The sequence below is a fragment of the Nilaparvata lugens genome, chromosome 7 (genome assembly GCF_014356525.2).
Source record: "Nilaparvata lugens isolate BPH chromosome 7, ASM1435652v1, whole genome shotgun sequence".
Lineage (NCBI taxonomy): Eukaryota > Metazoa > Arthropoda > Insecta > Hemiptera > Delphacidae > Nilaparvata > Nilaparvata lugens.
Genome location: NC_052510.1, coordinates 23486734 through 23505732, shown reverse-complemented (window position 1 = coordinate 23505732; position 18999 = coordinate 23486734). Strand labels below are relative to the sequence as shown.

The following is an 18999-nucleotide window of genomic DNA, read 5'->3' as shown; positions in this document are numbered from 1 at the left end:
TAGATGATGGGGGCCAAAGTAATTCATGAAACAGCACTGAAACTCTTAATTGATGGAATGAAATCTCCTACTAATATATTTGTAAGAAGGAAAAGTAAAACTAACAGGGCTTGTAGTAATACAAGAGAGAGTTCGTTTTGATTCCATCTAATTTCACGTTGGATGAACAATAAATTGAATGCGATTTGAGTTACAGTAAAATGATAGGTTAGCGTCATCTTGCTAACTGATGAGTGATTTCCCTTCCAATTAAGCTAGGGGTGATGTTTCAGTTTAGCAGTGTTTCAGCGCTCATTCAGACATGTGCTGGTTGAGCGGCCTTGCCTCCAACTGGGTGACATTCATTTTGTCTGCTATTTCAATTATCCAGTGTTCAAATCAAATCGTTTATTGCACAAAAAATATATACAGAATACAACAAAAAGGAAAACAACTTTGTGCTACACGTCGGCAAAAGAAAACTTGTACGCCGACGTGGAGTCTTAATATATCTTATTCACTCGTACATTAATATTAATATATAAAATATTATAATATAGGATTACAATAATTAACATTCAACCAACTCAATATTTCATTCTAAGAAATAACAATAATAAAGATATACATAAAGCTGAATTTTAAATTTTTACAACATTAATCAATATCAAACCAAATCATTAATTGAATAAAAATAATTTTCATTCACCCAGGTATGGAGTTCTTTTATTTTAGGCTTCTTTATCAACCATCCTCTTGGAACTTTATTATAGAGCTTATTTCTCAAATATGAAATACTTCTACGGGATAGGGTGCTGTCAACTCTTTCAATTATGATTAGGTTTTGAGCGACTTGTCTAGTTACTCTTTGAAAATTTTGCATATTTTTTAATTTGAGCACATGTTTCTTAATAGTCTTTAAAATGAACAATTGTCTTATAGTGAACAGATTGGAATTTTGAAACAATGTGACACTTGGGAAATCTCTTGGATACTTCATTATTGTTTTGATAACTAACTTTTGTAGAAGAAATAAAGGTTTTAAAGTTGAATCAAAAGTTATACTTTTCTAGCTCCGCAATGTTGCCAGATCGTAGAAATATAATTAATTTTTTTTCTGGTGATTCAATTATTGAATGAGTTAATGAGTTAATTTCTGAAGCTTAGTGGATGAGTTCAAGATTAGCAAACTACAGGACCAGAGTTCGAATCGACTTACGATTTCTCGCCGTCCTTATAGATTCTATAAGATTAAGCATATTAAGATGTTTGTTGAATTACGTTTAATCTTAAAGAATTCATAAGGACGGGAAAAAACGAACGTCCAAAAATCGATGTGTTAACAAGGCCTAACAAGGTAACTAGTACTTGTACCTGTGTACCAATGTTCGCTTTCAGCTTGACAATAGGCTACTTGTAGTATGCACAGTGCAGTCTCCAAGTAATTCGCATATTATACATTCTTCCATAGTGACCAATGTCAGCTCTCGATTCACTTCCCTTCTCTGAATCACAACATTTTTCATTACTTTTTCAGTGCTGTCTTAACAACCTTCTAATGTTGACCTGATTTTATTAATATTACCCAAGTTTAAATTAGCTTTCTATCAACTTTCCTTTACATTGCATTGTAAAGTTCGTTGTTGTTTTTTTTTGTGTGTTAAAATTAATTATTATAAGAGAAATATACCCGGTTTCACTAAAGCCTATTAAATGCCACGAAAACCAATCTGAGAAGGCCTCTTTTCAAATAAGCCTTTTCTGATTGGTTCTCGTGTCATTTGATCCCTGTCAAGATCCAACAGTCTTTTCCGCATGTAATGTGTAATCAACATGTAATCAAACCTTTTGGCTTAAAGGTAAATTACTAATAGTATTTGTAGAAAATTCAATAACCAAATTCAAGAAATGCAACTTTCTATAGTTGAAAGTTGACTGTTGAAGTGGCAGGCAGGCAGAAGGCTGTGCTGCTCTGCTCTGCTATATCCATCCGGCTCTATTTTAGGGTGGCCGCGGTCGACCCCAAAATAGATCGCCGCGCTTCCGGTACAAATTGCAGGCTCCACCCGCTACACGCTTTTATTTAACCCCCACCCTCCATTACCACAACACGTCAATCCCCACCCAAAAAAAACATCCTCACTTCACTCTTGAATTCAAACTTGTGTATAAACTGTATTATTGAAACAACTCATTCCTTCCAGCTGCTAGTGATTATTATCATGAATCAATACGAGAGTATAAAAATTAATACGAATTGATGATAATGAATAAATTGATTTCACTTATTGATCAATGAATTATTCTCCCTCACTCTGTCTCCTATTTCTAACTTCCCTAACCACCACTTTCAATCCTATTTCCGTATAATTCATGTATTATACCTTATCAGTAATATTTAGAAAGAGTAAAAATCATTTTCCTACTCTTGATGACAATATAGAATGGGATATAACTCACTACTCAATGCAATAAATCTGATTAGAGAATGTTTAATAATAAGTTCAACAGTGATTCAAAATTAATTTATTGATTCAAGAGGCACAATTATTGATTAAAATAATATTGGGGGAAGACCAACAGGCACAGCCAAAAACTGTTCCTCGCCCGAATTTGATTCACATAAAAGTCCAGGAAGAAGGTTACAGTATGCTTTTTACTTGTATTTAATTTGTGTTCAATTTACTGAGCATACACTAAGAAAATTGATTATTGATATCAAAAGTACTGGATATGTTTATTTTTCAATTACTATTCTATTATTGACCGAAAGTAGTGTGGTCTATGTTTTAACACGGATTTTCTTTTGATTGTCTGTCTGTATGTAACGTGATTACGGCCAAACGCGTTGATAGAATTCGATGAGATTTGGCAGGATTATTCCTTTTTCAATTGCGCGTCGATGTATACACAAGGTTTTTTTTGGAAATTTTGCATTTCAAGGATAATATGAAAAGAAAAAGGGTTTCCTCCATACTCTGATATCACTATATATATATCATCTACTTAGAAGATAGGATCAATCAGACTATAGAATTATTTATAATCAATTAGCTGACAAGTGGATTATTCATTGCATGCATTACACAGATGTCTGGCCGTGTCTATTTCTATAAGATAGGGTTTCAATATTGTTTATGATACGAGACCATCAGTATCAATATTCTCACATTTAAAAAACAAATTTAATAGGTGATTAAATGAACTAAATAATGCTGAAGAAATTATAATATTCTTGATTGAAAAAATAACTCTAAAAAAGTTGATAAATAATTTTATCGGATGGAAAGATTATCACGGAACTGGATAAATTATCATATGGGATACAAATTCAAACGTGAACTGAGTTTATTAACTTAAGTGAGTTTTTGAGCTTCGAGAAAACGAATAACAGTTTTTAAGAGTAAATTATGATTCAACTACAACAGGTGGCATCAGATACTTGTAGATGAGAAAACTGCGTGAGGTCTACTGTTCACAGAACTACTAGTGTATCATATCTATTTTATATAATGTTTGTAGTACATATTAAAATTTAATACAAAAATTCAATTTAATTGTTCATTGTTGTAAATGTTGACACAGTAATGTGTCAATTTAATTGAGAGAGAATATTTTATAGGTTTAATTTAGCAAAACATAATCAATGTGGATACTTATTTCCTCAATTTCCCCAAACCAAAATTAGAATGGATTTCTTACAAGTCAATAGATTCTCTTCAATGTATTTCAATCATTTTCCTACCAAACAAGAAATGAAATGTAGTCAAAAAGGTTTCTACTAGTAGTTCAGTGAACAGTAGACCTCGCGCAGTTATAACGACGTCCCAAACCATAAGCACATCCACACTGATACACTAACTATTTATTTGATCAGATCATGCTTACACAAGATTTAATTATCATATAACGCTTTCCGGAATTTAGAGCGAGAAAACCAGAAGACATCTAGGCGCCCAGACGAGCTGTTATAAGTTCTTTGCATCCTATTTAATAGTGCATAAAAATTGCATTCAATGAGGCATGCAATGAGGCATGCAATTTATAGTTTACACAGCTGCTAATTTTTTACCAAGTTACATTGAGATATTGAAATGCGTCATGGCATGTAATTTATAGTCAACTCGACAGCTGATTTATGATGAATGATTCTATAGTCTGATTTTCACTCCAATATTGACGTCTGAAGGAGGCTCCTTTTTCCTTTTATATTATCCTTAAAATGCAAAATTTCCAAAAACCTTGTATATACGTCGACGCGCAATTTAAAAAGGAACATACCTGTCAAATTTCATATAAATCTATTACCGCGTTTCGCCGTAAATGCGCAGCATATAAACATTGAAACATTAAGAGAAATGCCAAACCGTCGACTTGAATCTTAGACCTCACTTCGCTCGGTCAATAATATATTTCAACGGTTTCTAACGATTTCTACAGATTCCGAGATTTTCTAAAACAAGAACTTCTCACAAGCCATTCTCAAACCAATTTCTCTATTCCAATAATTTTTCTCAGATCTGTCAAATTATCTGAGAAACCTTAGTATAGTTTCTAGTATTCATTTACTGTACAAACATCTACATTAAAATATCTACGTTTCTAGAGCGAATTCAATTAGATTTTATTCAAGTATCAATCGGTATTCAACCGTGTGAATGAGCCACATCAATGCTTCCACAATAATCTGTGTGGAAAAGTTGATGGCAGCCGAAGCCAGTGAAAACTATTAGCGGCGGTGAAAAAGTTTAACTACCGTGCAACGTCAACGCCAACGCCTAACCGCACTTTACTATAGAAGCCTGACAACGAAATAGTCTCTTATTTTATAACTAACTATATACACCCTACACACAAGTACACACAAGGAAGTAAATGCATGTTTTATACCTATATATTATATGCCTCTCTCACAAGAAATCAATTTCTTGTTTATGCTTCTTTGTCTGAACCACTGAAGTGGTGCAGATTTGAACATTCCAACGGTCGTGACCACAGAGACGCGGTAGAGATGTTGTGTAGACCATAGAGCACAGACGAACGAAGGCGCACTGATTGAAGGAGCATTATGGGATTAGTTGGTGAGCTATTATGGGTTACAAGCAGGAGATTTCAAATTTGAGTGGGTTATGGATAAGGAATGGGGTGGAGGGTTTGGGTCGTGAGGAAAAGAAATGCTCAAGGGATTTTAAGCCTTCAGAATGGGGGATGGAAGTGTAGAGGGAGGCTACATCAATGGTAACAAGAGGGAGTTGTTGGTCAGTTGGAAGGGTTGTGTTTTTTGGATATCTATTATGGGATTAGTTGGTGAGCTATTATGGGTTACAAGCAGGAGATTTAAAATTTGAGTGGGTTATGAATAGGAAAGGTGTAGATTATGAATTGATAGAAAAGAGGAGATTTAAAATTAGAAATCCGAAATGAAGTAGAATAAAATTAGAAAATGGAATTATAGAATTGAATTGGAATGAAATTTATTTTTATTTTATTGAAAATTTATTATATATTTGATAGCTGTGGAATTTCTTATATATGATGAAATTTATTTCAATTTAATTGAACAATTGGTGTAGAGTTGATAGTTATGGTACTATTGTTGTCTGTTGAGACCAGGACTGGAAGCAGCTCCAAGCACCTAAATAAAATCCAATTCTTTCGTCTTGAGATCTATGGAGGGGGCTGTGGGAGGGAGGGTGGCAAGGACTTTGATTTTGAAGCATTGGTCAAAGTTCTTGTTGTACTCAGAGCCATGGGTGGGGATAGGTAGGGGAGTATTATTTTTAAAGGAAGCCCTGTGATTGTTGATCCGGAGGTTTAGGGCAGTGGTGGTTTCACCTATGTAGAAGGCAGGACAGATGTTGCAGGAAAGCAGGTAGATGCAATTTTTGGAGATGCAATTACTGGATTGATGGATTTAATGGGTGTAGTTGGTGATAGGGCAGGTTTTACAGTGGGGACGTTTACAGGATAGGGTACCAGGTGGAGTTGTGATTTCATCAGAGGTGAGTGATTGGTTTTTATTAAAAATTCTTTTGAGGTTGGGAGGCTGCTTGTAAATGAGGGTGGGTGGTTGCTGGAAAAGGTGATTGGTAAAGAGATTGGAGGAGACGACATGGAACAGATCTTTAAGGACAGGTTTGAGGTTTTCAATTCCAGGGAAGTAGGCGGTACAGAGCTTTGGAGTTTGTGGGATTTGGGAATTTTTTGTGGTTGGATTAGAGCCAGTCTTATATGAGCTTTGTTTCTGTAACAACCGTTCAGGATAGTTACATTTCAGGAGGGATTGGTGGAATTTCTGAGGTACTGGTCAAGAAGGTGGGGATAACTGCAAATTTTTTGGCCTCGGATTGAGAGGGAACTTGGGAGGGATCTTTTGATGTGGTAGGGATGGCAACTCTCAAAGTGTAGGAACTGTTGAGTGTGGGTGGATTTGGTGAAAGTATTGGTGGATAAGGTATTGGAGTTGGAAAGGATTACATTGACATCTAGGAAGTTGATTGATTGATTGATTGAGTACTTTATTTATGTAGATTACAATATATACTGGCTTATACACTTATATACAATAGCTTACAATACAGCAAAATTATAGATGAATTTACATAATATAGACTAAGAAAATAATTATTGAACTGTATATTATATGAAAAAGTAATTTGTAATATGATAACTATAGATAATTATATTGTTATGCATCTACATAAATTGGCAGAGTTTTGGACATATCAATGTCCATTCTTCGGAAAGAATATTAAAAATATCCTCCCCACTAACTCTCTAACAAAAGTTGATGGAGGATTCAGAAATATTCCAGGTGAAGGAGACAGAGTAGTTGGAGTTGAGTTGATTGAGGAAGTGGGAGAGGGTATCATGTCCACGAGGCCATATGAGGAATATGTCGTCAATGAAACAGAGCCATATCAAGGGGGATAGGGTTTGTTTGGAAAGGAAATCTTGTTCAAGGAGGCCCATGAATAGGTTTGCATGGGATTGTGCCATCCTGGTGCCCATCGCTGTACCCTGGGTTTGAAGATAATATTCATCTTCAAACCTGAAGGCATTGCTTGTGAGCACCAGTTTGGCAAGGTTTACTTGGAAGGAGGTTGGAGGGGTGGAGGGTTTGGGTCGTGAGGAAAGGAAATGCTCTAGGGATTTTAAGCCTTCAGAATGGGGGATGGAAGTGTAGAAGGAGGCTACATCAATGGTAACAAGAAGGATTTGTTGGTCAGTTGGAAGGGTTGTGTTTCTTTGGATATCTATGAAGTGGAAGGAGTCTCTGATATGAGAGGGTAAGGAGGCAACAATGGGTTAGAGGTGGAAATCAACAAGGGCAGATATTCGTTCAGTTGGGCTATTTATACTTGAAACAATGGGACGACCAGGATTGCCTTCTTTATGAATTTTTGAAAGAAGATAGAAGTGTGGTGTGTTGGGAGAGTCTGGCGAAAGGATGTTGATGTCTGAGTCCGAGAGGCCTACAGATGGACCGTATTGCATCAGAAATTTGAAGACTTTCTTTTGGATTTGTGGAGTAGGGTCAGAAGGCAGGAGTTGATACTGTTCAGGGTTGGTGAGTTGCCGGTTGGCTTCATTGATGTAATCTGTGGTGTTCAGTAAGACTACAGTTGAGCTTTTGTCAGCTTTGGTGATGAAAATACTGGGGTCAGAGTGAAGGTCTTTGATGGATTTGAACTCTTGGGGTGTGAGGTTGGGGGTTGGAGTGAGGGATTCAATGAATTTTTTAGAGCTGACTTTGTTCAGGAGTAAATTGCAAAAGATTTCAACAGGGTGGTTGGCTGGGAGAGACTTGGGTTCACGATTGGATTTTGGGGCAAACTTTTTGATGATTTGGTCAGAAGTAGTCGAGGGGGGAGGGCAAGAAGGGTCAGAAGTGTTGTTGCCACTGAAGTATCCTTGCCATCTGAGATATCTAGTGAAGTGAACAGTATCAGAGGGAAGGTTTATAGCATTAAGTTTGGGAGTTGGGGCAAAAGAGAGACCCTTGTTGAGGACTGATTGATCTGTAGGTGAAAGGTTTCTTGAGGATAGATTGAGGACAGTGGGATTTTCAACGTTTCCTTGATGGATTGAAGGAGATGTAGATTGTTGGGGCAAACGTTTGGGTGATGAGGGCGGAATATGGCAGGGTGGTGGTAGGTTCAAGAGTGAGGCAAGCCAGGGTTTGTCACTGATGAGGGGGGGGGTGGTCTATGTTGAAATGATGCATTTGAAGAGGCAAATTATTTTGGATGTCGGATTTGTACAGGGAAGAAAGTTTTTCAAGGTGAGAATTTCCAAGGTGAGTCTTGACCAGTACCTCAAAAAACTCCACCAATCCCTCCTGAGATGTAACTATCCTGAAAGGTTGTTACAGAAACAAATCTCATCCAAAACTGGCACTAATCCAACCACAATAAATTTCCAAATCCCACAAACTCCAAAGCTCTGTACCACCTACTTCCCTGGAATTGAAAACCTCAAACCTGTCCTTAAAGATTTGTTCCATGTCGTCTCCTCCAATCTCTCTACCAAACACCTTTTCCAGCAACCACCTACCCTCATTTATAAGCAACCTCCCAACCTCAAGAAAATTCTCAGTAAAAACAAATCACTCACCTCTGATGAAATCCCAACTCCACCTGGTACCCTACCTTGCAAACACCCCCACTGTAAAACCTGTCCTATCACTGATTCTTCCATCTCCTTTACCAGTCCTATCACCAACTACACTCACCAAATCCATCAATCCAGTAATTGCATCTACCTCCTTTCCTGCAACTTCTGTCCTGCCTTCTACATAGGTGAAACCACCACTGCCCTAAACCTCCGGATCAACAATCACAGGGCTTCCTTTGAAAATAATACTTCCCTACCCATCCCTACCATGGCTCTGAGCACAAAAAGAACTTTGAACAATGCTTCAAAGTCGAAGTCCTTGCCAACCTCCCTCCCACAGCCCCCTCCAGATGTGGGGACGAAAGAATTGGCTTTTATTTGGGTGCTTGGAGCTGCTTCCAGTCCTGGTCTCAACAGACAGCAATAGTACCATAGCTACCAACTGTTTAATTAAATTGGAATAAATTTCATCATATCATAATAAATTTCACAGCTATAAAATATATATTAAATGTTCAATAAAAATGAAAAATAAATTTCATTCAAGTTCAATTCTACAATTCCTTTCTCTAATTTTAGTCTAATTCTTTTTTGATTTCTAATTTTAAATCTCCTCTTTTCTATCAATTCATAAGCTAAACCTTTCCTTATTCATAACCCACTCAAATCCTGAATATCAACTTTTTCAACTTTGACCGCTCAAAAATACTACTCAATAATCGACTTTGGCATGTTTTATACCTCAAATCAATGTGAAATTTTGTCCTCTTTTCTACGATGTCCTTAAAATTCACTTAAGACCAATGGTTCTTGAGATATTGACGATTTAATGACTGGAAGTACGCCTACTTGAAAAATATCGAAAAATCGATATATCTCGAAAACGAAGGTCGATAGGAGAAAATTTTACTGAACATTTTTTGTTGCAAATTGCATGTAGAATCTATGGTAGCCGGGGTTTACACCTTATCTGGGACACCCTGTATATATATATATTATATATATATATATATATATATATATATATATATATTATATATATATATATATATATATTAGCAAAATTTTCTCACGGCACGATAATTAGTTACTTGGATTAATTCTGGTGAATATAAATAATTTTACGAGATATTCTCAATATAATCATAATCAAGTATATTCATATTAATTTTATAACAGTCTACACTGGACCTGTACCACACAAGTAAGAAGCTGGTTTGTTACTTTTGAGCTATAGCCCATTAAAAAAATTAGAAATAGCATGTTATATCCTGAAAAAGGACGAAGGAGTGAGTTAATTCAGTTTTCCAACACTCTTTATCTGAAAATTGGTTAAAAGAATATTTGCTCAAAATTTGAAGCCATCAAATTCATCAAATTGTTCAAAAGTTATTGTAGACATACGCACAAACTGCCAAACATACAAACAAACAGACCCACAGACGGACAACGAATTTGTCCTTGAGTCAAAAGTAAGAACTCGTTAACGCTTGTTCAATTAAAGTGAACAAAGGCATTTCACTTCAAATTCATATAATAATTTTTCATTTTTACTGTCTCAATGGAAAAAAGCACCAAGAAGGTATTTCCAAATACCTTACTCAGAATTTCTAGTATTACAGTTTCAAATAACTGAATTCCCTTCTTTCTATCTTGTATAATTATTTTTTGATTCTTCTATTCTTTGATTCAATAAATGGATTGATTTAATATAACATGAAAATTTAACCAAAAATTAATACGAATAACATGTGTTATACACATGTTGTGTATACAATACACATGTTTCAAAATTGTATTGTATTGTGTATACAATACAAATGTTTCAAAAGCGAAAAGTACATTTCAAGACAACAACTTTATCGATAGACCAAGAAGAACATTGATATGGATTATATGACGACCTACAGAATAAATCTTCAATCAGAAAATCTTATCTCATGTAAGATTACATCAATGAAATCCATATTATACAGAAAGGAGGCAATATACACAATACAATAACTACAATACATACATAGGAAGAAGGCATGGGAAACAAAATTCTGATAACTTGGCCGAAAATACACGAAGTTTGAGAAAATTTTATGAATGGCCTAATATAAAGGCCAAAAATATCAAAATTTAAGATTTTCTGGAGCGAAATAGAGAAGAAAATAGCGAATATCATAAATGGATATTGGAGGGAGAGCCACTTTAAAAGTTTCTCGACACTTAATTGGTAATAGTGAAAATAATAACACTAGAAAATAGTTGTCGTCAGTTTGTGTCCTGTATGGTGGAGGGTACAAGGGGGGGGAGGGTCAACGATGCCAGCCAAAAGCAACAAATTTATTTTTCTAATGACGCAAGAAGAGGGGAGCTAGGAGACAGTAGAGTGAGTGTAAGATAGAGAGAATGAAAGAGTCTTGTGTTGCTAATTTGAAAATAGGCGAAAGCTTGATCCCGAACAGTAGCCTGCATAACAACTAACTCCCAGTCCGATCACAAATAGTAGTTCAGCTATTTAAAATATATGTGTTTTCACAATTGAAATTACAGTGTCAAAAATGTGCCATTCATCCAACATAACATTAGTACAGAACCTCGCGAAAAACTAACCACAGTTGTAACATCGTGTGGTGTTTGGTGTTCTATACAAACCGAAACTAACTGTAAAAATCGAACTTAGAAAAATACAAAATGTCTCCTTAGTTTTTCAATAATTTGACATTTTTTAGTCATTCTATTTTTTAAATATATCACTATTTTAAATTTGAATTGTTGAACTTACTCAGATCATAAATTTGTCGATAAGGGCGGTTGCAGACGAACCACAATCGCATGTGGGATGTGGGACCGACATACCACAGAACAATACGACTAACGCAGAGAGACTTTCACACTACATTTGAGAAAAAGCTCATTAGTGCTCAAACCAGTGGTACCACAATAGCAAGGAAAATAATCGCTACCACAGAACGCAACGCCATGTGAAAGTATCAGTGCCACTGCCATGCCCGCCAATGCATTCCATATGCGCTACGTTTGTGGTACCACAGAAGGAAAATAGAAGGAGAATCACATATGCGATTCTGCAAACGGCCTAAATCTAATGAAACAAATATGGAGGTATTCTTATTTTGGAATATTGAGTTATTCCACGAAGTATGTTGAAAAAGAGTATTTTTACAGTTGAAAAGGGTTGGACATGATCAGGGCTCAATCGTTTGTTTTCTAATAATAGATTGTATATTAAAATCTTCAGTAGATAAAATGTTAGTGGATAAAAATGTCTAAAAATCCACCCAAAAATAATATAGAAAGCTGAGTTTTAATTTATTCATCCAAGGACATTGATTGTAAAAGATAATGTATTTCTGTTCACTCGACTCAATAATCCTTATGTGATTCTTATAAGATTGAAGTACTGAGAATTTTTTTCACACTAGAATATTATCATAGTTGAAAATACAGATTCATCCCTTCCAATATTTTCGGAAAATTAAATTTTACAGCACATTATGTTAAATATCTAGTTTCTAAGAACAAGTTTATTGGCTCAACGGAAATTTCACATTCAATCTAACCATTTCCAGTTTAATTGTTGATCTATACAAGAGATATTATGGATGTTTATCAGAAACAAAATGACTTATTTTATATATAACTCTGGAGAAATTGCATTTTTTGTGAGAGCAATATTATTGTATTTATTTGAGCATGATGGAGCTGTGGCCACTTTTCTTCTGAAACACTGTAGCCTATAAAGCAGGTGATCTAGGGGGGCAGGTGAGCTGCGCGTGCACTAGGTCGGTGGGGCGGCGCTTTGGATTAGTAAATTGACGTAGACTTGTCAATTGCAATTTGAATAATTAAGACATAGTTGTTGGAGTTAGAGTTCTAATTTGAAATTAAAAATTACTCTTCAATATTAACTTACTCTGTCGCTTCAACATCTTAAATATGCTTATATGAATCCAAATTCATGATACTTTATTTAGATACAGAGTTTCAAAAGAAAATAAATGGCACATTGATAGATATATCAAACCATATCATTTCGTAGATGTAAAAGTTGTGAATTACGTACTATAATGGATTATAGCTCACTCAAGATCTGTTGTATTGTAATCTTTGAAATCCGCAGCTTTCAATAATACAGAGTTGATGAAAATTCTGAAAACTACTGAATACTTCTCTTACAAGAATAATTTAACAGTAGGTTTTATTGGGGATCCTATTTGAAATGAAAAATTACTTTTCAAATATTAATTCACTCTGTCGCTTCAACATCTTAAATATGCTTATATGAATCCAAATTCATTATGCATTTTTTCTATACATGGTTTCAAAAGAAAATAAATGACAGAAACCATTGATATAATTATCAAGCCATATCATTTTGTAGATGTAAAAGTTGTCAAATTAATATGTTGTACATTAACACATATATAATAATTAGTATGAATTAGAGCGTGTGATAGCTCTTAAATTGTCTCAGCTGATGTTATGTATGAATGAATGAATGGAAAAACTGTAGTATAATTTGCATGTAATAAATTCTGCATAACTAAATAATAAATGATAAATCATAACATTTTTTTCTTATCCACTTTCAATGTTATTTTTATATCCTGAAAAAGGACGAAGGAGTGTGTCAATTTTGTTGTCCAACGAACTTGTCCTGTTCGAAGAATACGTGTTCAAAATTTGAAGCTGATTGATCAATCCTTTCTGAAGTTATAGTAGAACAGACGGACAACGACTTTCACCTTCAGTAAGTAAAAAGTGAGAACTCGATAACGTTCGTTCAATAACCAGTAACTTTTTCATTTATTCACAACACACAAAAATACAATGAAAAAAAAGCAATATACAACAAAACAATTACAACAACTATGGTTATATAGTTACTGTAGCCTGGCCATGTTCGAAAGAAGCAGACCTCGGAAACAGCCGAGCCCTCACGAAGTTACCCGAGCGCGGAGTTTTTCCGACCTGACCTCCATGCACTAGGAGCGCGGCGCGACGCCGTTCCGATCCCGATAAGTCCATTTTCGTGCTCCTAGTGCACGGAGGTACACTCAAATCAAATCAAATTTATTTGTTTCCAGCATTTACAGTATAAACAATATATAAAAAGATATAATTGAAACAACACTCACATGGACACGCAGGTCTGTTTGTGAGTTGTTTGAGTTCGTAATTACATTATTTAAATTATTATAACTTGAGAGAAATTCCTGGAAATTAGATTTGGCTAGGTACATTGTATTGGAATGAAAAGAATAACTTAAATAAAGAAGTAAATTGAATTATGATATGTTAGATAATAGAAATTATTATTCAATCATAGAAATATTGTAGCACAACTACACACATACAACTCACACATACAGGGAGGGGGAAGACAGCTACACACACACCACACACATACACACACACACCAACATTCTAAAATGGCTGTTAAATGCATTTAAATTCATTGGTTGATTACTGATGGAGGTAGAGAAGATGAAAATTGGAAGCTCAAAATAATAAATATATAGAGGAATAAAATTTGTATAGAATATAGGTCTACGGTAGAATAATTTGAAGCGTAAGCCTGGAGTTTAACCAACCGCGTTTGCGCGCAGCGGGGCTAGACGTACGCAGATCTCAACACATGTACTAGACGTACACTTGATCACATGTATTTAATTCCAGGTCGGAAATTCTCCGCGCCGCGTCGCGCCGCTCCACTGACCAGTGCACGCTCTACTATAAAGGTCCTGATTATGGTACTTCACTTATTTCCACTAAAAACTTTATTAAAGTATAAAGATGTTAATTATTCAGATAGTGGTTTCAACTTTAGATTTATTCAAATAAGTTAAAACAATTTGTTATCAAAAAAAAAAAAAAAAAATGTTAACCTCATTCATGAAATTATAGCGACCAATAAGTTTTTATTCAGATTACGGAAGCAGAATCAAGTCGAAGAATTTGTATAAGAGTTCATAGTTCAAAAATCTTGTTTCTTGGACAATAAAAATCGAAACGTCAGAGGAAGCGCAAAAGTTTACATCTACATCGTAAATGGTGTAAACACTAGAGATCTTCCAGCGCAGCGCAGAGGCCGGAATACGGTATGAAAGAAAGGCTACCAAACAACTGTACTTCTTCTATTCAGGAATTTCTGAGATCAATGAGTCCAGTCTATTTCAATCGCCATAGTGTATAATTCCACACGAATAGTGAATGAATCATCGAATTAGACATTTAGATTTGCAAGACATTCGAAAAAATCGACACGATACATCATCACGTTGTTTTAGAACCGAAATGTTCACTATTTCTCGTAGCTTGGAGTAACTTTTTTCAGAACATTTTTACAGGCCACAGTCGCATAATGAGATGGCTAGATTATTTTGGTGGTTTTGATGAATAAAATTTTTATACATCAAATTATCAATGTGAGAAATAAATTCAATTACTTCTGGTTGTAAATTCACTTCAAGTTGGTAGAATTTTATGAAGCAATAGGATAAAGCTGAGGGAATCGTTTTTAATTATAATATTATGGAGTGCAACTCTATTTTTAATAATATTCTCTACCTTTACATCTTTAAAGCACTGTTGTGCAGTGATAAAGTGTGATCTGAATTACATATATTCCCAAACAATGAATATTATATAATGAATAGGTGTGCGTTCGATTCTACTTATAGTCGTTGACGTAGTCACTAATAGCAGTGTTTCTTCTAATGTTTCTAAACGATTGTGAACTAGATCAATTTTTATCTATTCTATATTGCTCAAACGTAACAGTCTAGAAAATCTTATAGTTTGATACTATTTTTCCCACATTAAAACTAAAATGAATGTAATCATATATTTTGCTATTTTTGAGAGCAAACTTGTATTGTACAAGTCAAATGCTCAGCATTTTAACAATATAGGAGTCTAGACTGTACAATATAACAGCTTTTCGTGATTTTTTATTTAACTCAATATAAGAGCATCTCGATTCAGGAAACATTGTTATAAGTGAATTCAATGCTGTTCTGAAGATGTAAAACGTTTTTCAGACTGACAAACCACTCAGCAGTGTTCACTGTGATGGAATACTCATTGAAAAGTCTATTATGGATGACATGATAGGTCCAATATAAACATTATAATTTCTCACTTTTTGTAGTTTTTTTTAAATGCCCTCCTAAGTTGTTGAATACGTTTTCAATTTTTAATAAATAAAATATCCAAATAAGAGTAGATAAAGATGATATTGATGTTGATGTGTTATAACATTATTCTTATTGATATTGAAAACAATAGTGAAACAAGTGACTGACCTTTCGATGTTGAGGCGTGAGAAAGTGGTTGACATCGGGAAGAGGTGCATGCGCGTTGGAATTGGCACTGGAGAAGCGTTCCGAGGAGCCCTTGAGTAGGTGAGCGAGCAGCTGAGGGGAGGGGGTCGGCTGCCCAGCTTTGGCAGAGCATCCTTCCAACTGCGACGGACTAGAAGTTGTTCTCTGATGGAAAACCGGAGGCAGCGCATCACATGGAGCCGAAGCAGGAGGCTCCGGAACCGAGTAAGGAATATTGGCACTGACTTTCCTCTTTGGAGAGGTTCTCAATGCTTGGTGGCCGACTGTTGTTTGATCTGGAGTTGTGTAACTCAACTTCAACTGACAGTCATCCTGACTCCGAGCAGCGGCTAACCGATTCGGTTGAACGTACTCCTCCAAAAATTTCAGCTCCTCTTTTTGTAGTTTGGAAAACTTGCGACTAGTTTCAGGTTTCTTCATCTCAGCTTCAAGCATTTGACCATAGGGACCTCTGAGGGGCCTCTTGGAGTATCGCCTCGGTGTATGTGGTCTACCCTCACAATCTGACTGATCTGAAGGAGGGAACAAGGATGGAGATGGTGACGCAGTGTCTCTGCCCGGTGTTGTACTCGGATCGCTCTCTCCCTCTGATAGAGAGTCAGCTCTTGCTAGCAGTGAGAAACTTCTCCTCTGGGGAGACCCATCATCTCTTTCCTCAGAACTCTGACAAGTCAGCCATTTTGGACCTCCAGGTGGCCATGTTGGTCGGTGTCCTTGATCCTCAGGACTCTGTGGTTCTTGTGGGCTGCATATACCGGACCAATCACGGGGTGGACCCTCATCTGACCATCGTTGAGGTTTTTCACTAGAACCCAACTTCACTTTCACTATATTATTACAAATCTTTCTATCATCAACTAAAACTGAAGCTGGTAGTTCAACTTCTTTCAGCTGATTGATTTCTGTGTGTATTATTTTCACATCATCATCTACACATTTTTCCTTATTTGAATCATTGTTCTTATTCTCACACTCGTCACACACTGAATTCAAACAGTCTTCATGTTTGACACTATCATCTGAGTTGATACAGTTTTTCTCATCCTCAGGCCACTTAGCTACATACGTTTCTTCCTCAACAACAGATGACTCTTTATCTTCTACTTGTGAGTACTTGAGTGAAACACCAACCTCAATTTCATCCTCTTTGGATGGAGTTTGCACTTTAACATCTATCCTATCTTTTCTAACAAGTGTTTCTTCTTCATCTAATTGTGGCTGATCATTTTCACGAATTGTATGATCACTTTGTTCAGAAATAGGGTCATTGTTTTCAATAGAAGTGTCTCGTTTATCATTATCAGCTAGCGTTTGAACACTGACACAGCACTTTTCAATGTCACACTCGCTTGTCGCCGCTGCACTATCCGTATCACTCTCCTCTCTGACACCCTCCAGGGGCCGACAACCGCGGTCACTGACCACCACCAACCCTTTCAAGCCATTTCCATCAATTGAACGAAACGGGATATCCTCATCCTGTGAAGCACAGCGAGCAGGTAATGGATGAGTCAAAGATCGTGAGGAGTTTTGAGATTTTTGTTGTGTTTGCACAGTATGAGTGTTGTCTAGGGATGATAGCGGTGTAGAGGGGGAAAAGAGCCACTCTTCGGATCCTACTGCTGAGTCTACAGAGGGGGATGAGCCCACCAACAACACTTTGACTCCGGTTTGACTGCAAACTGTCGTTGAACTAGATGGGCTGACTGTGGCTGATGATGAAGAGGGAGACGAACAGTCCGACAACACTTTCTTCTTGGGTAGGGTGTGGTGGGTGGTAGATGAAGGTGAGACATTGCTACTTCGTCCTCCACTAGTGTGTAAGCCAGTGTTGCTAGTGCTACGAATATACTTGCCGTCAGCTGGTGAGTAGTCGACCTGCGAGAAGGATGCACTTCGGAAGGGGATGGTTCTCTGGATGTATGAGCCGACAATTGTGCGTGATTTTGGTTTCGGCAGTTTTTTCAGCTCAAACACATCGTCTTCAGGGGGGAGGGGTGGTGGGGTGGGTGGTGTTGGTAGGGGTAGCTCAGGTACGTTTTGTTGTTGTGGTAGTGGTGGTGGTGGTATTGATGTTGATGAGGATGATGAAGACGGTGCTTTGAGGCGTTCGGTGAGCTGTTTGAGGTGCTCAGACTTGTCAGAGGTGCGCGCTTTCTTCTTGTTGGAGCGTTTGGGGGCACGCGGGGCGGACGACGTGGCCTGCCCCTGTGGAGCGCCCGCGCCCGTCCACCGGAACCTGTGCAGACGGTCCAGCGCTTGGCTGAGAGGTTGCGAGTCAGAAGAGGATGAGCCACTGGCCGCACTTTGGCGCCCATCCCGTCCGAAACATCCCGACGCGACTGCAGCGGCCGCCCGCGTCCATTGCAACGAACTGCGGTAGACTGCGCCGCCGCTATTATTAGCCGCACTGGGCACCGGGATGCGGCTGGTGGGGGGCCACGTCACCCCGCAACAGCCCCCACCACCCTGCCCGCCACCACGCTCCCGGCCACCGCCCTCCGGACACAGGCTCAGACGCACGCACACCTCGCCGATTGTCACAGCAGCCCTGCAACACACCATACACTCATCATTTGAGAAAACTTTCATAAAAAAGTGTGAATTAGAAAACTAAAATCGGTAGATGATAGTTTTGAATCGTCTAATTAGCTTTCATCAGTCAAGACGTTGGTCCCGGCTGTCAAGAAACGGGTTTCAAGTCAAAAGCTCTAATTGATTAGGTGCGTCCTGAGACCCCTGATCCCTGATGTCAGCTAGCCAAGGTCATTCAATTTTTTCTAGTATTGATAAATTTGGAAATACTGTAATTAATACACTAGAATTGAGAAAAAAGGTGGAATCGTTTGATTTACTTTAAAAAGTTAAATATCAATAATAGTATATTGACAACTCATAGACGTATAAACCACTCATGCAAGACTAATGACGGTCTCTGCAAACGTTACACTGGACCAATTCTCAAGCAGTTCACTTAAAAACAAAGGCATGACAAACTTCAATTAGTGTAGGCGAATGGCTCATCGCTAGCTACTAGCTGGTAACGTCA

The 18999-nt window shown here is 37.0% G+C and overlaps 1 protein-coding gene across 4 annotated transcripts in view; it reads right to left on the bottom strand.

Annotated features, from left to right (window-relative positions):
• Nucleotides 1-18999, bottom strand: part of LOC111046315 (rho guanine nucleotide exchange factor 17) — a 216859-nt gene that overhangs the window by 147913 nt on the left and 49947 nt on the right. For all 4 annotated transcript variants that reach the window (XM_039432363.1, XM_039432361.1, XM_039432364.1 and 1 more), the window contains exon 3: nucleotides 15912-18501. In XM_039432363.1, the coding sequence (XP_039288297.1) occupies nucleotides 15912-18501 (2590 nt within the window). The remainder of the gene's footprint in view (nucleotides 1-15911; nucleotides 18502-18999) is intronic.